This window comes from Bison bison, unplaced genomic scaffold (genome assembly GCF_000754665.1).
Source record: "Bison bison bison isolate TAMUID 2011002044 unplaced genomic scaffold, Bison_UMD1.0 scf7180017864533, whole genome shotgun sequence".
Taxonomy (NCBI): domain Eukaryota; kingdom Metazoa; phylum Chordata; class Mammalia; order Artiodactyla; family Bovidae; genus Bison; species Bison bison.
The window spans coordinates 11,269,633-11,295,250 of NW_011495082.1; the positions used below are offsets into that span (position 1 = coordinate 11,269,633).

Consider the following 25,618-nt stretch of genomic DNA (forward strand, 5'->3'; position numbering starts at 1 on the left):
GTTCTGGACTAAATATTTGTGTCTCTCACACATTCATATGCTGAAGCCCTAACTCACAATATGATGTTATTAGAAGGTGGGGACTCAGGGAGATAGTCAGGTTTAGATGAGGTTATGAGGGTTGAAGTGAAGTGAAGTCGCTCAGTCGTGTCCTACTCTTTGCGACCCCATGGACTGTAGCACACCATGTTCCTCCATCCGTGGGATTTTCCAGGCAAGAGTACTGGAGTCGGTTGCCATTTCCTTCTCCAGAGGATCTTCCCAACACAGGTATTGAACCCAGGTCTCCCACATTGTAGGTAGATGCTTTACCATCTGAGCCACAAGGGAAGTCCTTATGAGGGTTAGATGTAACCTTATGAGGTTAGATGTAAACTAATAGCTCAGCTGGTAAAGAACACACCTGTAATGCAGGAGACCCCGGTTCGATTCCTGGGTCTGGAAGATCCCCTGGAGAAGGGATAGGCTACGCACTCCAGTATTCTTGGGCTTTCCTTGTGGCTCAGCTGAAAAAGAATCCGTCTGCAATGTGGTAGACCTGGGTTTGATCCCTGGGTTGGGAAGATCCCCTGGAGAAGGGAAAGGCTACCCACTCCAGTGTTCTGACCTGGAGAATTCCATGGACCATACTGTCCATGGGGTTGCAAAGATCTTCATGGACAAATAGATGGAGAAACTGGAAACAGTGACAGACTTTATTTTGGGGGGCTCCAAAATCACTGCAGATGGTGACTGCAGCCATGAAATTAAAAGACGCTTACTCCTTGGAAGGAAAGTTATGACCAACCTAGGCAGCATATTAAAAAGCAAAGACATTACTTTGCCAAGGCTGTGGTTTTTCCAGTAGTCATGTATGGATGTGAGAGTTGGACTATAAATAAAGCTGAGCATGGAAGAATTGATGCTTTTGAACTGTGGTGTTGGAGAAGACTCTTGGGAGTCCCTTGGACTGCAAGGAGATCCAACCAGTCCATCCTAAAGGAGATCAGTCCTGAGTGTTCATTGGAAGGACTGATGTTGAAGCTGCAACTCCAATACTTTGGCCACCTGATGCAAAGAGCTGATTCATTGGAAAAGACCCTGATGCTGGAAAAGATTGAAGGCAGGAGGAGAAGGGGACGACAGAGGATGAGATGGTTGGATGGCATCACCGACTCAATGGACATGAGTTTGAATAAGTTCCAGGAGTTGGTGATGGACAGGGAGGCCTGGTGTGCTGCAGTCCATGGGGTCGCAAAGAGTCAGACACGACTGAGCAACTGAACTGAACTGATGAGGGTTAGAGCCCCACGATGGGACTGGTATCTTTATAAGAGTAGAAGGAGACACCACAGCTTCCTCTCTCAGCCTTGTGAGGACACAGCAAGAAGGCAGCCATTTGTAAACCGGGAAGAGGGCTCTCACCAAAACGCTGATTCTGCCAGCAACTTTATCGTGGATCTGTGAGAAATACCATTACATTTCTGTTGTTTAAGCCACCCACTCTGTGGTATTTTGTTCCAGCAGCCCAAGCTGACTAAAACAAACCTCTTCAGAGGTTTTGAATACTTTCCTATCAATAAGAAGACAATTTGCTATGCAGCTGATGGGCATTATTGTGGGTACTTTCTTTCTCACTGTGTTTTGAAATTTGAACACGAGAGTCTCCAGAGGAGTGACTAGATCTCCAAGTAAGTCTTTCGTTAAGTGAGGTTTCCCCCTTCCTCCAGCTTTCTTTCTGAGCATAAAGTTCAGCATTAAAGCTTCACAGAAGGCACTTGACCAATGAAGACATCCAGCAATGTGGAACACCTTAACCGTCCAACCTTTGACCCTTCCTAGCAGAAAGCCTCCATTAGCTTCAGCAAAGGCAGTGACTTCACTTGCCCTTGAACACATACTGCACGGTTTTTCCCCCTGTGCTTTGGTTCAAGTCCTCCTTCCTACCCTGAGTGTTGTTTCTGCCTCTCCTTTCTAGCCATCCAATTTACTCTCAAATTTCAGAGGAAATGCCACCTCGTCCATCATGCCTTACTGCCTGATTCCAGCCCACATGAATGGCCTTTCCTGTGCTCTTATTCCATCAGTGGCCCAGTGTCTTAGCACTTAATCTCCTATAAAGCATGCTAACAAAATGGATGTGGTGCTCCTGGCTAAATTTATCAAGTCAGATTTGGCTGGGCTTACTTCTGGCCAGAGGAATGAAATGCCTTGGGATAACAATTCATCTTATAGAGAACAGTTGTATGTTATTTACCTAACAGCAGATTGTGATTCCAGAGGACAGGAACTCCGGTTCATTCTTCTCTGTATCCTCCTTGGTATCTAGCACAGGCCTGTTCATGTAGAAGCAGTTGCTGAATTCATCTGGACTCTAAACAATACTACATATCTGAACCGTGCAATTGAATGAACATACAGAAGAGAGGTGAAAGTACTCTTGGAGTACTTTTAAAGTACAACTCATGGAGAGATTAAGACTTCCTTCTAGAATAGGAGATTTCTTATAAGAACCATCATGGTGCCCACCCAGCATGGTTGTGTTGGTGGCAGCCATGTCTCAGCTGGAGATGGTTGAGCAGGTGCAGGAAGATGAACCCTGGGTAGGGTGATGGCTAGTTGCTTGCCAGCTAGGGTTTTACTTTCACGATAACTAGAGCTTGTGGCTATCCTGAACAGAGATCTAAGTACTTTTGTCTTAAAGTGTCAGTTCTCCATTTATGTTGACTGCCTGGAGCATAGTGTTGAAAAGGATTTGAAAGTAGTCTCTCTGGGATCAGTGGAACAGAACACCAAAATTAAACAGCAATGAGGCCCTGGTCTATCTGGGGACCCTGACCTTGATGGCATAGAGTCAAAAAGAAAACAAAAAAAAACTCAAAATAGGCCTTTGCACATAAAGATTTACAATTTGATCGCAGAAATAATGAATTCATAATATAATTTGTTAACAAAATATTAGACTGCTACATTGTATAACAGAAATGATTTTAAGGTAATATTTAGAGCTCTAAAATTTATGGCACAATAACTAAGTTGGACTATAAAGAAAGCTGAGCAGCGAAGAATTGATGCTTTTGAACTGTGGTGTTGGAGAAGACTCTTGAGAGTCCCTTGGACTGCAAGGAGATCCAGCCAGTCCATCCTAAAGGAAATCAGTCCTGAATATTCCTTGGAAGGACTGATGTTGAAGCTGAAACTCCCATACTTTGGCCACCTGATGCGAAGAACTGACTCATTTGAAAAGACCCTGATGCTGGGAAAGATTGAAGGCAGGAGGAGAAGGGGATGACAGAGGATGAGATGGCTGGATGGCATCACTGACTCAATGGACATGAGTTTGGGTGAACTCCGGCAGTTGGTGATGGACAGGGAGGCCTGGAGTGCTGCAGTCCATGGGGTCGCAAAGAGTAGGACACGACTGAACTGAACTGAACTAAGTACATTTAAGGGGAAATGTAGATAAATGTGGATTGAAAAGGACAGAAAAATTATGCAGAGGAGGAGAGTCTAAGTTGAACCTCCTCAGAAAAATGAGATTTAGACCAGGATGGGGAAGGGGGTAGAAACTAAAAAAGTGAGAGTGGCATTTGACAAAAAGAGTAGGAAAAATAGTAATGCCTCAGTGGAGGAATTGTGTGTGGGAGTGATAGGAAAGCATGCCATGAAGAAGGGGGTACGATTTGATAAGCAACACGGCAAGGGGACGTTGCCTCTTTTAATAATTGGAAATTAATTATATTGTTCCGGTGCCCCAGGCTTATGCAAGCGGGTGAGAAATGCAGGGGCACCGATTTTCTTGTCCTTTGTCTGTGAGGTGCTGTGCTGTCTGCAGAGGCTCCATTCATAAAAACAAGGGCACAGACACATGGAGAAACATGTGGCTGCTCTTGTGCATCTGGGTGAACCCAGGAGAAGTGTTTCTCTGGTGGGAGCTTGGGCAGAAAAATCTACAAGGAGTGGGTAGGAGATGGAGCAGGGGAAGTGTTCCATACCTACTGAATGCCCCTGTTCTCTCTGTAAAAGGCAGTATTTACAGGGTTGCTGTAAAGCTTAAAATGGAAAATGCTCAGAACAGAGCTTCACGCATAGTAAGCACTAGAGGGTTAGCTATTATTTGTGGTTGGAGAAGGTGAAGGAAGAAAGGAAAGGGCATGATTATATGCTGGCACATTGCATCTTTGAAACTGACTGTTCCTAGGTTGGAAACCATATCATTAAACATTCTGAAAATAGTCTCAAGTCTGAAAATTCTCTAATTGTACACATTGGGCTATTTAATTTGTGTCTAAGATATGTGAAGAATTCAGAGATGGAAATGAGAAAACTCTTTTAATATCATTCACTGGTAAAGTCAAAGCTTCATAATAGCCAGAAAATAAAGGGAAGAAATACTACATGTCTCAAAATCTGGAAACACGGATGTTTGTCCAATTTTTCACTTTCTGATGAATGCTAATGGTAACAGACCTGCTGTTAGGAAAAACTACAGAAAGGAACTAATGCTTATTTCAAATTAATGTTAATAACTCTTATGCTTCTGGAAAGTAGAAATATTATAGTTCATTGCCCAGTTCAATTACCTAATATGAGGTAAGTCCTGACTGGAAAGACAGTCATTTGTCAGCAATAAGGGATCTTAAAAGTATGTCATAAATCTATCAGAAAAAAGAGCCCATTTTTTTATGCCTTACATGAGAAAAAATTCTAGCTGGGTAAAAATTTCCTTTGCCAAAAACTAAGACAAATTGGAAAGGCTACCATTTTAGGATAAACCAGTTAGAGGCTTTCAAGATGAGAAACATAGTTTCAAATCGATTCTCTGCCTCCAAACAGATGGATTTATGGTATGTAATGTTTTAACATAATCTTTAACTATAAATTATTCTTAGCAGGTGATATTTTTAAATAAAATGAACAGCATTTTCTGTTCTAGTAATTCAATCACATATACCTTGTTTTTGTAAATGTGATCCCCTAGTTTTGTTGAGGAGAAACAGGAAAAGGATTTCCAAATAATTTAAGGAGCAAGCTCAAGGCATCTTACCAATTTGACATTCATGCAAAATTGGGTTCCTTTAGGTCTTGTGCTTGGCTTGGCAAACACCAGGACAGTGACCAACAGAGCCAGCTGTCTAAACATTTATAACCATTCTCAGGCTCTGACAAGTTCTGATCAGGCTAACGGAATCTTGCTGACACTGCTTATGTGTCATGTACAACATGTAAGAAACTTGGGCCATGTCTTCTTTTCTGTAGACACTCTCTCAAAGGTAGCCACAACCACACACAGATATGAGACAGCCTAGAGTCTTGCTTTGTTCCCAGCATTAGTAGCTTTCTTTTAGTTATTCTCCAGAGTCAGTGCCTAGCTCCTGCAGCAGTTGGGCAGCTGATCATATTTCTTCTTTTGTTTCCTTTTTCTTTTCTTCTGATCTGGTCCCTGTTCTCCACCCTGAACACGTTTTCTAAGGGAATTAAATCCGTTGGGTTGTTTTACAAAATTAACCTCTTGGAAGACTCTCCAAAAAAAAAAAAAAAAAAAATTACATCATTCTTTTTGCTTTGATTTTCACCTTTAGAATTTAAAGTTGAGCTATAAATCATTTAGGGGAGAAATTGAAACAATACTTTTTTTATTGGAGGATAAGTGCTTTACAATGTTGTCTTGGTTTCTGACACACAACAACATGAATCAGTCATAATTGTATCTATCTGTCTAGTCAGGCTATGGTTTTTCCTGTGGTCATGTACGGATGTGAGAGTTGGACTGTGAAGAAAGCTGAGTGCCGAAGAATTGATGCTTTTGAACTGTGGTGTTGGAGAAGACTTTTGAGAGTCCCTTGGACTGCACAGAGATCCAACCAGCCCATTCTGAAGGAGATCAGCCCTGGGATTTCTTTGGAAGGAATGATGCTAAAGCTGAAACTCCAGTACTTTGGCCACCTCATGCGAAGAGTTGACTCATTGGAGAGGACTCTGACGCTGGGAGGGATTGGGAGGAGGAGGAGAAGGGGACGACAGAGGATGAGATGGCTGGATGGCATCACTGACTCGATGGACGTGAGTCTGAGTGAACTCCGGGAGTTGGTGATGGACAGGGAGGCCTGGCTGCGATTCATGGGGTTGCAAAGAGTCAGACACGACTGAGCAACTGAACTGAACTGAATTGATCTATCTATCTATATATATCCCCTCCCTTGTGAGCCTCCCTCCCGCCTCCTACCTGACCCTCTAGGAGCTCCAGAGCTCCAGAGCTCCAGGCCAGGCTCCTTGTGTTAAATGAAACTTTAAAAAAAAAAAAAAATCTTTGGAAGTACAAGTTAACTTTTTAAGAAGGTAATTTTTTAAGAGAGAGAATATCAAGGAACAAGATGGAATCACAAAGACAAAATAAAAGGTCATTAAATATACCACCATTAAACAACAGCACTTGAACTCCCAAGCGTGGTTTTCATGTACATCATGGTTCAGATGATGTCATCCAATCACAAAAGCTACATAGACCTAAAACCTGATGTAATCCATTTAAGCAACTAGGAAGTATATATCTTTCCCACGTACCCCTGGGCATTGCATTTGCACTGTAAGTCAGAAAGAGAAAAACAAATATCCTATATTAACGCATGTATGTGGGATCTAGAAAAATAGAACAGAGGAACCTAGTTCCAGGGCAGGAATAGAGACACAGACGTGGAGAACAGATATGTGGACACAGCGAGAGAAGGGAAGGGAGCGTAGAATGGATGAACTGGTAGATTAGGCTTGACATAAATAGACGACCATGTGTAAAATAGCTAGCGCGAATCTGCAATATAGCACAGGGAGCTCAGCTCGGTGCTCTGTGGTGACCTGCATAGGTGGGGTGGGTGGGGCTATATGGATACACATGGCTGATTCACTTGTACAGCAGAACCTAACACAACATTGTAAAGCAATTATATGCCAATTAAAAAAAAAAGAGAGAGACTTTGTATGACTGTTGACTTCAGATAACAACCAAAGATCCAAGAAAACAAAAAACAAACAAAAGAGCAAACACTGTTGCTTTGCCGACCAGTTCCGTTTAGTTAAAATGGTCAGATCTGTGCAAATGTGGCTTTAGGTATGTCACGAACTTTCCCCAGGTATAGTCATTATAAGAAAGCTATTCATGACCCTGCCACAGCTATTTAACTGGGTTTTTGTACACGGCGCAGACAGAGTTCAGTCCTAAACAGCTTGATGTACACAGCTCTAGTGATTCAGAGTTGAGGGTAGACTGAGAGAATGAAAATAAGAACTGGCGATCTGAGTCACTGTGTCAGTGTGGTGGGATAATTTGGGCTGCTTTACCAAGGCCAGGGGCTTCCCGGGTGGCTCAGATGGTAACGAATCTGCCTGTAATGCAGGAGACCCGGGTTCGATTCCTGGGTTGGGAAGATCCACTGAAGGAAATGGCTACCCACTCCAGTACTCTTGCCTGGAGAATCTCATGGAAAGAGGACCCTGGCGGGCTACAGTCCACAGGGTCACAAAGAGTTAGACATGACTGAGTGATATCACAATACCAAGGTCAACCTGAGGCAGTGCTCTGGGGAAGTCATCTGAGGTGGCTGTGTTTATTTTCAGAACCCCTTCTTCTTCTGAAGAAGATGCACCCTCCTGTCTCACAGAGCTGTCAACTGAACCCTGTGTGCAATTAGGCTATGATTAAGGTGTCAATGGATGATGGCTTAGTAAGTCCCAGTACCATTTATTTCATCGTATTTCACCTGACAATGGGAAAAATCTTCCTCCTTTTGGAGAGGGAGAAAACCAGTGAATCAGCAACCAAAAAAGTCTGTTGTACACCTGCAAGGTGCCTGGCCCCGTGAGGGACGCCTCTGGTGGCTACACAGAAGTGCAACGTATGGCTTTGCCCTCCTGGGAGTCGCAACTGAGATGTGGAAAAAACATGCCAGCAAAACCATAACTCATGGGGCAGAGCCCTGTGAGAAAAACGGAAACTACACTATGCAGCCCGTAAGTGCCAAAGGAGTGGTGACTAAATGATGGGTTCCCACAGCTGTGTAATGGGATGGATCAAAATAGGGATCAACTGATTATCATCGCAGAGGAAGGGAAAAACAGAGCGAAACCATAATGCAAACAGGATTCCAAGGACACCAGAAAGAGAATGTAGAAAACGACAGGGACTGTAATAATTGCCTGTTTTATCATTATTAAACTTTCAGTAGGATTCTTTTCCCCCCCTTTTTCTTTTAAAATAGGAGTTTTAAAAACTACCTTGACAGATTAAACTGATGTGAGCATTTGAACATGGAAGAAAGGGGATAAGAGCCTTTGGGGTTAAAATGTCAATATGAAATGTATTCAATAAAGAAGATTCTTTTATGAAAGGCTTCTAAAGTTGTCTTACATTTCTTAAATCAATCTGTAGCACATAATCAGTAAAACCGTATCATTTAAACAGAAAAATCATAACTTAGAAACTCACCCTTGTGCAGCTGTATCCTATTATGGGCTGTAACTTAACACATGAGTTTCAGAGGTTGTTAAAGTTGAGCTCAGGCTAACAAATCTTAACTGTTAAAAAAAAAAGCCTATGGTGAGATGAGACTGCAGACCATGGAGAAGCGACAGACTTGATCACAGGATTGGTGTCAATCAATATTCTTTTTGATTTGTTAAATCTTATTTATATATTAAGAAATAAATGTATTAAGACAGATGTTGCCATTAAGTGATCAAAAAGCCTCTTCCTTTTTTTCCATTTTGAAAAATTTTCCTCTGACACTATTAGTATTTAAACTCTGCCAAATGTATCTTTACTGAAAAAAGGAGAACAGTGCTTATGTCACAGATAGCTGAACTGAAACCTGCATTTTTCTCTTGAAATAAGTCAAAATAAAAATAGTTGTATCCTACAATAAAGTAAAACTAGCATTTGAATTGGAGAAGGCGATGGCACCCCACTCCAGTACTCTTGCTTATGGATGGAGGAGCCTGGTGGGCTGCAGTCCATGGGGTCGCGAAGAGTCAGACACGACTGAGCTACCTCACTTTCATGCATTGGAGAAGGAAATGGCAACCCACTCCAGTGTTCTTGCCTGGAGAATCCCAGGGATGGCGGAGCCTGGTGGGCTGCCTTCTATGGGGTCGCACAGAGTTGGACACGACTGAAGCGACTTAGCAGCAACAGCAGCAGCAGCATTTGAATAGTCTTCTTCAGTAGAACAGGCATCCAGAGTTTAGATGCTAAAATTATCAGAGTTCAAATTATTGTAATTAAGATGTAGTCATTAATCCAAAATGAGCTAGCAAGAAGTAGAGGTTTTTGTTTTTTGTGTTTTAACCATGCTCTTTCCAGCACACTTTCTGTGATGGAATGCAACGCAATACGTGGAGGGATTTTACTGCACAAGTGCCTTCATCTCTCACTTCCTATTCCATCCCTTTATGTGAAATGCAGAAACCATAAATGTATCATCAAATTTATAGATTTGAGATAACTATGCTAAAAAGCATGGGGCGGGGAAAATACTTGACTCTTGAGAATTTTTCTTCTCTTGCATTCTATACAGCCAGAATCACGATTACTAAGATATTTAAAAGGTCTATAGTCTGGTTCAATTTTTCCAAAGGGTAAAAATGTACTTTTTGAGGTATTCACCTAACTGGGATAAATATAAGCTTTCATACAGAAAAGTGTCTCCTCAAATGGAAGAGTTAACAAACTTCAAATATGTGACAAAGTTTTCTTCTCATTGTGCAATGTTTAGTAAAGGTTCCACCTAATTTGTTTTCATTGCAAAATTTTGGGGAACATTAGTGAAGTCTAACACATTACTTTATAAATCAGTGCTAGAAACCCACACATTCTCAGGGTTTCAGTGACAACTAAGATAGTTTGTAACTATCTGTTTGAGAAAGTTTGTCATAATTTTGGCTTTATTTAGTGAAAGTGGTTTCTCCCTATAGGCATGTTTACATTTACAGCTCTTATATCTTGCCTGAATGGGCAAAAGGACTCTTGCTGTAAAAAAGCTGCAATTCTCCCCAACTTAATATCAGGAAGTGTACCTTCAACAGATGTCAATACAATCTTTTCCCCAATACAACATAATGCCCCATGCTTTCAGAACTAATCTAGCATCACTGTTAACTCCAACAGCTCCCTGTTGCCTGCACTTGGGTGTGATTCCACCTGCCTTTGTAGCCTTGTCTCCACCTTCCCTGATGCGTCGTTCTTGTATTGCCTGATCTGCCTTTTGGCAAACTGTTCTCTCTCTTCAAAAATTCCCTTCCCCTCTCACTCTCCTGTTACATTGCCACTCAGATAAGCTTATTTAATGGACTCTCTCCAAATACCCAGAAAGGTCCATTTCAGTCCCACCTCTGTTTTCCTGACAGACACTGCCATGACCGCACAAATGACGTGGCAATATAAGTCTTCTGAGAGGCAATGTCTTGTATCAGTTAAAGGTGAGAAGTTGGAATCTAGAATTTGAATCCTGGCTGTATCATTTCATTAGGTGTGGCCTTGAGCAGGTTACCTTAAGCTCCAGCAACTTCACTTCTCTCACTATAAATCACAATAGTACCTACATTATTGACATGCTGTGAAGAATAAACATTCTTAGCATACTGTCTTAATCACAGGATGAGGACTTGACATCCTAGCATTACTAATGATGCATGAAGAAAGATCCCAAAGATGGCAGATAAGCTTATGATGCTCTTGCTATTTGAAGAGTTAACAGGATAGGATCTGAACGTGAAGACATCTTGAAATCAGGGGGTGGTGACTTCCTTTGGGCAAGCATGTGAGAATCTGTTAAACTATGGCCAACAGATAGTAAGCTTACACACAAACTCAAGAAAGCTGACAAAGGCTGCTTTCAGGATAGCTCATCTTAGGTTGTGACGCATGACACAAGAAAAGAAATTGGATGTTGCACAAAGCCAAGAATGGAAGGCAACATGGACATATGTCTTACTTCCTCTGCACAGAGATTCTGCTGGGCGGTACAGACTCCTGGAGATACCTGTTACAAAGTGGAGACATTCAGGCAGTGGAGAACAGTCCCGTGCCAGCTTAGATGAACAAATTACAAATCGAGAGCCCACCTCATTTAAAATTTCTTTCCATTGTTTTTCATTTGAAACTCGAAATAGAGGAAAGGGGGAAAATGTCATGAAATTCATTTCCTTTCAGGAAAGAAAATAAACAAATTACAACTTTTGTCAGATGAACACCTTGCCTAACACAAACTAGAGATTCAGTGCAATAAAAAATGCCACGTGGAGGACCTCCTTGGCTGAGAAAAGCATTCATATTTTATTTCTTTAAATGAATATAACTATCCCCATGTGCATTGGTCCCAGACCAGAAAACTCTCTGGGTACTTTTCCTGAACAACTTAAAGAGAAAATTCAATTTACTTTTGCTTGTTTTTATACAAAATTGAAAGCCAAGTGAGGGCAACAAATTAATCAAATGTACCTCTCTTGTATTCTATGTTTCAGAAGAATAAAAAGAGAAAAAAAAAACTACCTTTGCATGTACAGAAGAGAAATTTAGAAAAACACATTTAAATGTTATTATTTTTCTATGCTCCCTTGTTCAACTGTGTATGGTTTCAAACATGATTGAACTGGCTTTTCATCTTGCAGGAAAGCAAGGCAGTAATTTTTCTTATGGAGTTGGCAGTGATGTGCTGAGGTGCTCAGTTCTTCCCTTCTGGCAGAAAAAGGCTGGCCTGGGGCGGGGGGAGAAGGAGCCAGGAGTGACTAGAGGAGAGGAGGCTGCTTAGAACCTGCTATTCAAGGCTGATGGGGACTTTTTACAGGCCGGGTAAAGCAGGCGTGCGGTGGTAGCGACTTACGGGTGTGCCAAAGAAAATGAGTCCATGTGCTAAACCCTGGCATGTGCATGGTAACTTGCCAAGGCACGGCATAGGCCCTTGTGAAGTCTGCCTCGGCAAGTAAGTGAACCTGTTCCCATTTATTCCACGAGGATGGTGAGTGGTTGGATGTTTCGATAACATAAAAACCCCTGGCACAGAATTCTGCCACTTGGCTTCCTTTCATTTAGTCGTTTTTCAGATTAGAAACACCTGAAGGGAGAGGCTCAGTAGTTAAAATTCAAGCCTATTAAGCCTTGCGAGCAGAGTCGCAGGGTGGCAGCCCATTCTAGGGTAAGCAGGCAGTGCTCTCTGATTAAATTTAAGTTCAGTGTTAATAAACGAAGTGTGTGACACTTCTTTTCTTTGCTGCATAAAAGAGTTTCCACAAAGGCCTAGATGACAGGGCATAAGTTACGTTTTATTTGAACCTTTTTCTATCTTATTTTCTCTGGTAAACTGTAAACAGCTGCCGGGATTTAGTTGGATTCAGAAAGTGGTCCACATAATTTCAGATGAAGTTTCTTAAATTCACAATGAACTCAGTGAAACATTTTACCTCTATTTCTTTTTACTGTTTCCACTATTCAAACCCTCAGCGCAAGATCCCTGGTCCTCTACAATTAAAGTCGTAGCTCGAGAGCCCTTTTACCCTTCACTAGTGAATCCAGTGCTATGATAGGAGATAGGCAGTATTTCCCTGCCTCTTCACTTAAAAAAACATGCCAAACCTGAATAGATTCCAGGCTAGACGGGAGGGGTGGGGAGAGATTTTTGTTAGTTCTAACACAGCTATTGACACATGCTTGAAAATAGTATTTAAAAGAAAGCAAGAAAATTAGGAAACCAAGAGAACAAGAGAGAAATAAAGGAAGAAAGAAAAAAGAAAGAGCAGATTTTTCACTTTATGCCTTAGAGGGCAAATTGGTTACAATTTAATTTCTAGGAAGAATATTTGATAGAATAAAATTGCCTAACATTTCTTCATCACACATATGAGAAATATAAACTAAAAGGACATCTGGAAATGAACATTATTCAGCAATCAGAAAGCAAAAATCCAAACCATTGATGTTTTGATGGAGACAAACATATGAGATTCCCAAAGAAGAAAGCTGTAACTTATTGAAGTTAAAAAAAAAAAAAATTCCATATGCATTTTACCTTTTGGGCAGCTCCATAGCAAAGTTCTGTTTCAGAAGCCCTTTGTAATATGAACCCCACTGTAGATAAGATACAAGGCGAAGATAGTCTGTCTTGCAGCAGCAGGAAATCAAATTGGTTCCAGAAACAAAGTTACATGACAAATGGTTTAATAGTATTGCCAGAATTGGAAATCTTGATTGAATTATTTTTCATAATCATTAAAAAAAGATTTTGAAATAACTCTGCCATGCATAGTTGTTAGTTTGTGTGTTGCGGGGGAGGGAGAAACGTGTTGTTGCAGAGGTGGGAAGACATCTTATTTTATTGGCCTTTTAACGAAAGTGTTATCATTTGTTATCAAAATTTAAGAGCTCAGTGGTGATTTATTGTTAACTTTTGTTTGCAACAAAACATTTCAAACACAGTACCTTTTTAACAAAACTAATACATGGCATGGAGGACTAAACAGGTTTAAAAGGGGATATATCTTATTATCGTCTTCAAGTTATTTTTTGTTTTAATCCTAGTACCAATCAGCTTTGATTTATTTTAAAGAGCATCTGGAAAAGTTCATCAAGTCTGAGGCGAGTCTTAGACTTTAGGACAGACTTCTAAACGGTTAGCAAGATGTATCATTGAAAAAAATAACCCAGCGACTGATACCCGTAGGTGAAATGAAATCATTCTCCTGACTGAAGTCAGGAACAAGTTAAATACCACTTAGACCACAGCACACGACTACAGAGATTTAAGAGAAAACATACTTAAATAAGATGTGACTAGACATTTAGGACTATTTTCTAAAAAAGTAAAAAAAAAACTTTTTCCCCTGCAGTACTTACAGTCTTTGAAGACCAGAGCCGGGTCTCTGTGAGGCAAGACTTGGGCAATGATGTGTCTCAGGGATTCCAAGGTTCTGTCCATCTTGTGTCTGCCTGTGCGAGCCTGCAGCACAGTGCCCTCATGCCTGGATTCTTGCAGCCCTGGTCTGAATTTGTGCAGCTCATTGATGCACAGGATTACCAAAGAATCTCTTTTAACATCTGCCAATCAGACATTTCCCAGAATCTAAAGACCCCTCAGGGGGCCCTCCTCCCAGGCTCACTTATCTTTGTTGTATGCTGAGCTAATTAGCTCTAAAGGCTGGCTGACAGGCGGGTTCCCATTGCTTCCTTCTGTTAAACACACCCACCTACAGGCTAGCTGGGGAAGCTCTCTAATCATGCGAACAGCCTTCCTCTCCAACCAGATTCTGCCTGAATGGTGTGCAGCTTTCCGACTTTGATATTTCTTTTGGTCGTTCATCTTCTGATGTGCTGTCTTCGGGTAAATAGAATCAGGGAGATGATTTCTCAAGAAAGTTTCCTTAGTAGCAAAGGAATTTCCAGCTTAGAATCCATATAATCTAAACTCTTCTTTGGTAAAGAGAAAGCACTATAAAGATTGTGGATGTAGCCAGGCTCTAGATCATGCTTTCAGTTTGAATTCAGGAGCATCTCTTTGGGAGCAAAGTGTTTAATTTTTTCATCCACCCAAATTATAGTCACTTTTGATGGGCAGTGGCAAGTAAAATTTCATAGTCTGTCTTTTGGCTTTGCCTGGGAACATTTGTTTCCCTCTTTATCCTTCGAGGCAAATCATTCTCAAGATTGATTTTAATGAATTCTGATATCATTCACTTCTCTTCATGGTAACTTTTTATACTAAAAATTTCCGGAGAAGTAAAAGTATATGTTTCAAAGAATATAGGTGGTTATGAAAACATCTGAAGAAAACAAAGCTGCTTTTCTATTGAGGTCCTGCACTGCTCACAACAATATTAAATAGTCTTTTCACAGGAGACATGTCATAGAATTCCACTGCAATAATAAGGTTTTACACCAGATATAAAAGAACTGATTTCAGTGGCTGTAACCTACGTTAGTTGAAGGATTATTTAGGACTTCTTTACTTTTATTTAAAGTATTTTTCCAGGGTAGGCACAAGAGATTGCTTTCCAATTTCCAGATTCCATAATCATGTTGTACCATACGATTAACTGAATGCAGTCCTTTAAAGACTATATAAAATGTTTTCCATGTGATCAGTTTCTTCAGCTAGTTGGTAGAAGACGTGGGCTTAATAAAAGGAAACAGAAGGAATGAGACTAGAATAGTAATTCCTATTATAAGGACTGTCACTTAGTAAATCCCAACAGGAATATGTATATTCCACAAGGGCTGCCTCAGAGTGCAAAGATATTATAAAGAAAATCAATTGAAAGAAATCACACTTCACGTTAAGACACAGGTGTACTTTACATGTGCTGTAATACAAAATCTTCCATGTCTCTGCCATCTAGTTTATAATTTAAGAGAAACTAGATGGCTTGTAGATGAAAAACTATTAATATATTGATTGGACATGAAGTATAAATGAATGCATAATATTTTCAGTGTGATAACTGAATTGGAAACATTCCCATTGGAAGAACAAGAACAAGAACAACAAAAAGTACAGAATTCTCAGAGAAGACTGATAATCTAAAAGTAGAAAAATTAGAAATGATTAACGCTGGGATTTCAATCAATAATGGACTTTTCAATGGGATTAAATTCCAGTAGTACTCTAGATGTGTACGGTGGTGGAAGAAACACTGCATTTGGTATTACTATGATCTGGGATTTGATTTTTGTGACCTGTGTAACTTTGAGAAAGTCACTCATCTTCTTGGGACTTGGAATCCTCATCTAAAAAATTAGGGGTGTGTGCCAGACGCTCTCTTTTAGATCCAACATCTGTGACTCTATGGCTACATTGCAAATGAGCACAAATATTAACACACATTTTCTAAACTTCTGGAAAGTCATAGATTTATTTCCTAAAAGCTAGATTGTTTTCAAACAGATCACTTTTGTTTCCATAGTCAACTTTGTATCCCTTCATCAATAAAAAGGGACACATATTCATAGGGTGAAATCAAAGGCACCATTAATGCTAACTAGAAGGAAGGGTAAGCCTTTATTAAAACCTGTCTTCAACCTCCAAAGATTTTTCTAAAAAGGTAACCTATGAGAATCTGCTTGCTGTTGTTTTCAGTTGCTCAGTTGTGTCTGAGGCTTTGCCACCCCGTGAGTGTAGGCTGCCAGGCTCCTCTGTCCATGGGATTTCCCAGGCAAAAATACTGGAGTGGGAGGCCACTTCCCTCCTCAGAGGATCTTCCTGACCCAGGGACCCCTGGATTCTTCACCACTGAGCCACCTGAGAAGCCCGAACATCTGCTAGAGAACCCCAAAACATCTTTGCAAAGACTATTTAAAAAAAAAAGATCATGATCCGTAATGGGTTCTATTTTAAGAAATAATATAAAAACAAGGGAATTCTAGAAAGGTGGATATACAACATTCCAGTTGGATAGTATGGTTTCTCCTTTTTCATTAGGTCCACTCTGAAGCCTTTGCATATTCCCTTTAAAGACTTCTCACCTTCCTTAAAGCACTATTGTGAAAGTCTAGAAAAACAACTCGGTTTCTCACCACTCTCTCTGATGTAGAAAGCACCTGATGAAGATGAAAGAGCCTGAGAAAGCCCTGTGCTGTGCGCCCATGTTAGTACAGTTTCTACGGTTCACACGTTAGATCCCACCATCTCTAGTTCATACGCAAAAAGCACAATTAGTAAAACAGGGTAGATGACTATAGTGAAAATACAAAATGATGTTTTTAGAAATCCTGTTAAGAATACCACTTAGAAGTATGAGAAATGGCATCCAACTTATATATTCAGTGTTCAAAACTTATCAGCCAGTAGTAAAAGGGGAAGGCCGGGTGCCACAGCATGTACTAAGCACCCAGAGAGGATGGTTAATAATACAGATGAGCAATCTCTTGCTGTTAACTAGCTCATTACAGGTAAAACTGATAAGGAGGCAAGCCATCAATTAAAATAAACAGAATAAATGCAACAAAGAATCATCTTCAGTTAAAATAGGAAGTATCTCCACTCTCCTGCTTGCGGTGTCACTTCATGCAGTGCCTGGACCTGGAGGAGGAAGATGCGGTAAGTCAAACAGGACAGCTGGTGTGTAGATGAGGCTATAGTGCAATTGGTGGGAATACAGGTCCTGAACGATGTTAGCGCAATGTATGCCAACTCCAAAGAGTCAGTTCAGTTCAGTTGCTCAGTCGTGTCCGACTCTTTGCGACCCCATGGACTGCAGCATGCCAGGCCTCCCTGTCCATCACCAACTCCCAGAGTTTACTCAAATTCATGTCCATCATGTTGGGTGATGCCATCCAACCATCTCACCCTCTGTCATCCCCTTCTCCTCCCGCCGTCAATCTTTCCCAGCATCAGGGTCTTTTCCAATGAGTCAGTTCTTCGCATCAGGTGGCCAAAGTATTTGAGTTTCAGCATCAGCATCAGTCCTGCCAAGGAATATTCAGGACTGATTTCCTTTAGGATGGACTGGCTGGATCTCCTTGCAGTAAGTGAGCCTGAGCCAATTTAGGACTATTCAAAACAAAAACAGTGGGGAAAGATTGACAGCAGCTCCTTCCAGATTCCAATGGAGATGTGTAGGGGAACTGGAAGGTCCGAAATGCCAGGTTGGCCAAACAGGGTCAGAGCCCTGTGTAGTGTTGCTGGGGGTATGGGGGAAGGGGGAAAAGGGCAAGGCCAGGAAGAAACTGACTTTGCAGAGGTAATGACTGATGACTGTTCAGTGTCAGCTTTGTTTAGCCTCAACTAGGAAGGGGCCAGTAGGAAGAATGAATGGCTGGTTAGCATCAACTCTGTTTACTCGTAGCTGTGAAGGAACAAGTAAAAGGAATGAAATGGCTGCTCAGTGTTAATTTGTTTACTCTCCGCTGGGAAGAGACCAATGAAATGTCTGCATCAAGGAAGGTATTTATGAGAGGGGTCAGTTGGGAGAGGCAGCTTCAGATTACCAGACAGAAGAAGCTTAAAAACACAGGCCACATGAAAGAACTTTATCTCAGATTATTTGTTCATTGATGTTTTTCTACATTCAGGATATTAAGTATTAATCTGTTAAACTACATAACTAGAAAATTAATTCTCCCATTTAGAGATTAAAGGAATGTATATTCTCTAATTTTTATAGAAAATTATGAAAAATGCTTTCCTGAAGTAATTTCCCTCCCCACTGGACAGAACCACTCTACTGAACTGCCCTTTATCTTTGCCAGGGCAGTCAGAGTCAACTCTTTACCAAAAAGCACAATGAAAGGAAACCCCTCATTTACCTGAGCCTTACGTTTCAATATATTTAAGGATCCTGAATGAGCCGACGCCACGCTGGTTGTTTTGTGTAACCAAGTACTCAGCCCTATCCTGGTATTTGGTCTCTAAAGAGAAGTACAACTGATTCTTTAAGAAGTACTTTGTACATATACACAATGGAGTATTAGTCAGCCATTGAAAAGAATACATTTGAATCAGTTCTAATGAGGTGGATGAAACTGGAGCCTGTTATACAGAGTGAAGTAAGCCAGAAAGAAAAACACCAATACAGTATACTAATGCATATATATGGAATTTAGAAAGATGGTAACGACAACCCTGTATACGAGACAGCAAAAGAGACACTGATGTATAGAACAGTCTTTTGGACTCTGTGGGAGAGGTAGAGGGTGGGATGATTTGGGAGAATGGCATTGAGACATGTATAATATCATATATGAAACGAGTCACCAGTCCAGGTTTGATGCATGATACTGGATGCTTGGGGCTGGTGCACTGGGACGACCCAGAGGGATGGTACGGGGAGGGAGGAGGGAGTGGGGTTTAGGATGGGGAACACGTGTATACCTGTGGCAGATTCATGTTGATATATGGCAAAACCAATACAATGTTGTAAATTAAAAAAAAAGTACTTTGGAGGACAAAGATATCATTGGGGGAAGACTTTGTTAGTTCACGGGTTAACAGTTCCAGGATAAATTTCAGAGTTTTTTAAAAGGTGGAAGAATCTGGAAGTTCAAATTTACAAGACTGAACATGACAATGCCAAACCTTCTTGGGTTACGGGATACGTGTTCTGTGGAGACGGAACTGACTCCTGGCTTGCTGTACTTCCAGGATACTATGTACTGTGAAAGAAGAGTTAAAATTTTTCTTTTAGCTTGTTAGAGTGGACTTTGCCAGTGGCCTTTACAATATTTTATCTTCCAGAAGACTTTATCTGATTATTGGTTCCTCTCCCTCTCCCTGTACTTTCTCACAGGATCACCACCCCCGTTGCCTCTGCTTCCCGCTGTCCAGGACAAAAATTTGAGTGTCGGGGAAAAAACTACATAAGCTATGGCTATTAAATGATCAGCTGGATCTTAAAAGAGTTACCTGAATTCCATTTGAGTCTCAGCCACTCTGTATAAATGAAGAGATGTGGTCTTCTGTAACAGGCATGCTGGGGGGTGAGACACACCGGTTTACATGGGCTAATTAGCTACCTTCTTTCTTCTTAGTGTAATGCCACACTTCTGGGTATGAATTGCATGAAATGCTTAAAACTGCAACAGTGAGCAATTTAAAATGAAAATCTAGACTATAAAAAGAATTAGTTATTAGATTAAAACAAACCAAGGGAAATGTTTTTGGCTATGAACAAATGACAAAGCTGAGATTAGTTGATGGCAACATGAGGTTCAAGCAAGCCAGTAACTTCACAGCTCCATATATTTCAGATGAAGCTTCCGGTAAAGACTGCATCATTAGTATACTCTCAATTTAATGCAGGCCACACTTATGGATATGCTTACATTAAGATAAAAGCCCATCCATTTTGCACTGTGAACTATAATTTCCATTTCACTTCCTATGCAGTCACTGCCAGAGCACTGCACTTAGCGTGCGTCCTGCTTACACAGAGGAAACATTATTTCTTTCCAAATTTGTTTAAAGAAGGAGGGATAGAAAGGGGAGCTATTTTTCCACAAATTGAAAACTGGAGAACGACCAAGTCAGAGGGAAATACATTCTCTCATCCTCTCAAGGTGCCGCAGCAGACTTGAGCTCTGCTCAAGGAAAAAGAACTACTCCTTCGGTATTACCCTGCTTCCCGTCCGCCTCCTCCCATCAAAGAAATTCCACTCAGGGCTTCAGTCTACTGACATGGGTTTTCTTGGGCCTGTGAGAAGATGCAAAGGCTTGTTTCGGAAAGATAAACAACAAAGAAAAACCAACCGCTTTCTAAAAATGGAGGAACTTTGTGAAAGACAGGACTCAAAGCCGGGTCTGGCTATAGGGCTGTCTTTTCTCATATCTCCACTGCACAGGAAGTCAAATCAGTCTGTGGCGCTTAATCACTTGTAGAATTGAAAAGCCCTAAACCAGCCGAGAACACTGCTGCTCCTACCATTTGCCTAGCTGTTAGCATGAATTTTATCTTTTCTCTCACTTCCAACTTTATCCAGTCAATGTGACTTTGGGGAAGTAAGTTTACACCTCTTATCTCTAAAACAAGAATAAGAATAAAGACTAAAACTCTCGTAGGATAGGATTCTATTTCAGATTGTCTTAGTTGGAATACTTAGGCTGACACAGGATTAACACTTTAGATTTTAGTTTTCCTTCAATCCACTGTCTAACTTTGACAAAGTTCCCTTTAGTTCCACCCACTTGTCCTTTTTTTAAAACCAAATAATTGCACTGCTTAAAAATCTATAATCATACATTTTCCTAATACATCAAGTTAAACTTTTTAAAAATATATATACAATGGGTAAACAAGGTGCCTTCTCTACAGGACTATATTCAATATCCTGTGATAAACCAGAATGAGAAAGAATATGGAAAAGAAAAAAAAACGGAGTCATTTTGCCGTACAGCAATGAACACAACATTGAAAACCAACTATACTTCAATAAATTAAAAAAATTTTTCAAAATCATCTTTAATTTAAACTTTTGGCGCACACCACCTTTCTCCACATACAGTGTAACAAGCTTACTACCTTAATTTCTGTCGTCTGAATTTTCTGCATGATTTCCTCTTAGCAAGCTCTTTCAGTCTACCTATTTAACCAAACCCCCCTTGCCCAAGATAGCTCACCAAAACACTCTGGCATTTCACTTTTGTCCTTAGAAATTCCTCAGCACTAGATTCATGATATCAGGCTCTTTAGTATAGTCTACTTTGAGACGTTTAGTCAACAAAAATTTCATTAAAAAAACCTGTGTACCCCTTCCCCGGATGTCACTTTATACCACACCAAACACTTGGAAAACTGGACGTTTTTCTTTTTCCAAATGTAGAACTCTTAGGTAGACACCTCTTCTACCAACAACAGCAGTTACAGTAATCAGGGTGTTTTTTTTTTTTTTGATTCATTTAAGTGGTTGTATTTTTTTCTAAAAGGAAGCACACAATACTTGACAAATGTCCTAAACAACGTATTTATGAGGTATGCTCCTATTTATGAGATTAAACCAACAATGACTTGATTCCACGTTATACAGTTATAATGTCATCATTATAATATTAAGAGAAAAACCTAAGATCGTTAAATACATCAATATTAGTCTTTTGAGTATTGTTTCCCACTCCTGGTTATTATGCAACTGGGCAGCTCGAGACTATCCTGAACCTTACCAATCCCCAGCCTTATACAGTAGAGAAAGATGGTTCCAGTACTTCATAAAGCACGTCAAGGTCAAACTAAGATGGCCCCGTGCTCTCTAGGGAGCCGTTCTGAGGAGGGACGAAGAACAAAGGTGGTGAACCTTAGCCCGCCCAGAGCACTCCATCTGCAACATGAAACAGACCTACAGCTCAGGGGAATGCTCTCCCTGAGAACCTGAACTCGACCCTCTATCCTGTGGAAGCAGCTGATAAAACCTGTGAAGCAGCAGCTTTACCTCCTGCTTTACCTGGAGTTTTACCTGGAGTTTTTAAATTAGGCAACTATGTGTTTCGTCAGGAAATTTACTGAGCACTTAACTAAGAGAATGATTATTTTGAGCTACACTAACCTTACAGTTAGTACCTTTTAAGATCTTTATGGTTCTGGAGAAAGCTCAGCCAGCTATCTGTGCCCCAAAGAGCAGACCAATGGCTACCAACACCACAAATTTAGCCCGAGTTACACAATTTGTTATTTTATAGGAAAAGCTTATTTCAAGGGAACACCAAGTAGACAACTTAAGGCTGCAAGCAAAGCATTTGTGCGCCTTGATAAAATCAGCTGAAACACCATGAAAAAAAGATTCCTTTGGACTCTCCCTTTTGGTAACTTTAAGTCATTCGAGTAATACATATTTACTCAGCCCTCCATATCCTTAGAGGCAGAAACTGCTGAGAGGGAGTCCACGTGTTTGCATTTTTATGAGGGACTTGAACAAGAGAGGATTTTGATACCCACAGGTGGTCGTGGAACCAATCCCCAGAGGATACTAAAGGATGACTGTTGCTTCGTTTTGTCTTCAGAACAACCCTGACACAGGCACCATTACATGTCTTCATTTACAGATCAAAAAAGTGAGGTTAGAAAGGGTATGGGAGGTACCTGAGGGAAGTGGCAGAACCAGGATTTTTCTCTCAAACTCCCAGGTTCAACAAGTGTTTTGAATCGCAATACTTTCACTACATTAGTAGTAGTAGACTTAAAATTTTTCTTAGCGTTCACTGAATGAGTGAGTGAAGTCGCTCAGTCGTGTTTGACTCTTTGTGACCCCATGGACTGTAGCCTACCAGGCTTCTCCGTCCATCGGATTTTCCAGGCAAGGGTACTGGAGTGGGTTGCCATTTCCTTCTCCAGATCTTCCCAACCCAGGGATTGAACCCGGGTTTCCCACATTGTAGGCAGATGCTTTTACCGTCTGAGCCACCAAGGAAGATTCTCTTGTTCACTATGGATGCTTTAAAATGTGAGGGTTACATCTTGTCTGATAAGGCAAAGTCTCTAAATTCTAAATAAGGGTCACTTAAAAACATCTTTTAAGAATCATTATTGTGATTGGATCCAGAATTAAATTTGTCTATTTGACTAACGGGAAATCTTAGGCTGTTAAAAATAAGAACTATGTTTATTTGCCTTCTAAGTTCCTCAAATTGTAGATTGTTAGGTAACAGGCACCCAAAAGTAGACTGATCAAATAAATAAAATGAGTAGAGTGAAGTCATATAGTTTCATTCCCAATTTGTTTTTGAAACTTTTTAATATAATATATTCCATAATAGTCTGTGGTTCTATTACATTGTCTTCAACTTTGTTATTAAAATGCTCTAAAGTAGATAGATTATAAAAAAAATGAATACCTCCATTTAAAGACATACCTAAAATTCAAAGCTATGTAAATACTTTCAAAATCAGTATAATTATCAAGGGACTTGGATTTGACATTTTCTTGCATCTATATTATTAAAGTGATTTTATCAGAAAGGTTTACTGGGAATGGACAGTAGACCTAGTTTTGCAAAAGTTAAAGGGAATCTGCTGTATTTATCAAGCTTGGGAAATAATCTGCTGTTATATCTCTGGCCACTGGTAACTACAGATTGAAGTAATTCAAGGTCATCCTGGCTGGCGACTGCGGGGTCACACTGCCATCTAGTGGCCATGTCCACTGCCGATGACATCTCTTCCAGGCCATGTTGATGCTGAAGGGACTGGATTTCCATTAGTTACATGTATCTAAGAACCCATTTTCACATCTCACTGGATAATAAAGTATTTAAGGGAGAAACCATGCCTTATGTATTCTTTTTCTGGGGGAAACAACCCCCAAGGCAGCGAAATATCCACCTGTAACTTTAGTCAGCCCTCCTATACCTGCAGATTCAGCCAACCTCAGACCAAACACGACTGTAGTATTTACTGGGGGGAAAAAAAAAAAAATCCATGTATAAGTGGACCCTCGCAGCTTAAACCCGTGTTGTTCAAGGGTCAACTACATTTGTTAACTTTGATGTGAAATATGTTCTCGACTCACCCAACTAAGGATATCAGAATTTTTCACTTCTCATCCTTTGTACTCCTCCCTACCCTTAAGTCTACTTCTGCTCAGGCTGCATAAAATCTGGAAACAGTAAAAAATCATAGTGGGACTGTCTCAAGTTTCTGGTCCCATTATCATGTTTCCAATTTAAGAAATGGAAATAGATATTGCTGGCTTATCCTTAATACTAGAGACTAAAAAAAATAGATGGCAGTGAATTCTTCCAGTGGCTAAATGAAACACAACCAAGTCATTAGCAAATTTTCGGAAATATAAACATCATTATAATTATCATTCTGATGCCCAGGTACACTTTAAAGTGCTGGGCATTGTTCCAAGTGCTTTCCATGCGTTCTCATACAGTCCTCAAAACAATACTACAAAGTGGTTATAAACCCAGTTTCAACACTACGAAAACTGAGGCAGAGGAGAAGAAAAAAAGAGGGAGAAAGAAATGAGACTCGCTTAAAAGTTCCCACGGGTAAATGGAAAAGCTGGGATATGAAACCAAGCAATGTACTGGTAAAGAACAAAGAAACAACAAGCACAGTGATATTCAGATTTCAAAAAATACTCAAATATTCCTAACAAAAATAACTTGGAAAAGTGAGTTGCTTTAGCAGAGAATTACTCTCATCTATTTTTTAGAAAACATGTATTGAATGAGCCAAGTTTATCCATGAAAGAACGTTTATTTACCTATTTATATATCTGCCTTGGTCCAAAAAATACTAAAGGTGGCTTAAAAACGGATCATAGTCACTTTTTGCAATACAGTCAAGGTCTTAAATATATTACTCTCCCCAAAAGCTAGCTGCTTCCAAACTTGATTTAATATTTTGCATGTTTTCTCGCCGTTGCTTGGTGAATGTATTTGCTTCTCCCTTCTGTAACCGTCGTCTCACAGCTGATTTTTGTTGTTTCGTCAACTGACGTTTCACCTTCTGTTTCACCAATTCCTGGAAAGATACTATGAATTAGTATCACTGAAAACTGATCATTTTGATAAGGAGTAAATGGTCAATAAAAGAAAGATTTACATTGCTAATATTTTAAAATTCTGTTAAAAGCGTGAGTTTAAAAAGTTCCAAACACTGACAGTATACCAAATTAACCAGCAATAAAACAAAACACTGAACTGCTACAAAACAGGAGGAATTAAATTCTTAACCGAAATACAGATCACAGCAAAAAGCAGGGTATAGCAGTACAGTAGTAAACAGTCACAATTTTTTGAGTAACAAATCATCATAGTGCCACCTAGTGTCACTAGGAAAACTGGGAAAAACCAAACAACCGGCCAAACAAATCCCCCAAACCCAAACCCAACAAGATGGAAAACAAAACCACCACCAACAAAAAAACCAAAAAATCCCCAAGACAAAAAAACCTGCTGATTCCTTTGCTTTCTAAGTAAAAGTAGGCATGGTTCTGCAGCAGAAAATTATGTTTGAAAGCATTTAGTACTGGTCAAATACACGCAAGAGCGTTTTCATAACTTTAGGTGTAGAAACGACTCGATGGCAGGAGTTACTCATGGAAAAGTCCTCATACAGTTTCTGGGAGAAATTTATGTTTTCACATGATGAATGATCATAAATTCAAATTATTTCTTTATCACTTAAGACACAGGCTGCCAATGCCAAATGACATGCAAGATGAATATTT

General features: G+C 40.2%; 2 protein-coding genes and 1 long non-coding RNA gene across 3 annotated transcripts in view; all 3 read right to left on the bottom strand.

Moving 5' to 3' along the window:
• The window catches only part of LIX1 (Lix1 homolog (chicken)), a 56,022-nt gene extending 41,938 nt beyond the window's left edge, over positions 1–14,084 (bottom strand). The window contains exon 1 of the mRNA XM_010831962.1: positions 13,856–14,084. Within this exon, the coding sequence (XP_010830264.1) occupies positions 13,856–13,937 (82 nt within the window). The 5' untranslated portion in view covers positions 13,938–14,084. The remainder of the gene's footprint in view (positions 1–13,855) is intronic.
• A 2,108-nt stretch (positions 14,085–16,192) lies between these two features.
• LOC104982542 lies at positions 16,193–19,523 on the bottom strand. The gene is made up of 3 exons (XR_824525.1): positions 19,356–19,523; positions 19,029–19,105; positions 16,193–17,033 (listed from the first exon to the last, which is right to left on the bottom strand). It is a non-coding gene; the product is annotated as an uncharacterized LOC104982542 (long non-coding RNA).
• A 5,103-nt stretch (positions 19,524–24,626) lies between these two features.
• The window catches only part of RIOK2 (RIO kinase 2), a 21,899-nt gene continuing 20,907 nt past the window's right edge, over positions 24,627–25,618 (bottom strand). The window contains exon 10 of the mRNA XM_010831963.1: positions 24,627–24,909. Coding sequence (XP_010830265.1) covers positions 24,745–24,909 — 165 coding nt within the window. The 3' untranslated portion in view covers positions 24,627–24,744. The remainder of the gene's footprint in view (positions 24,910–25,618) is intronic.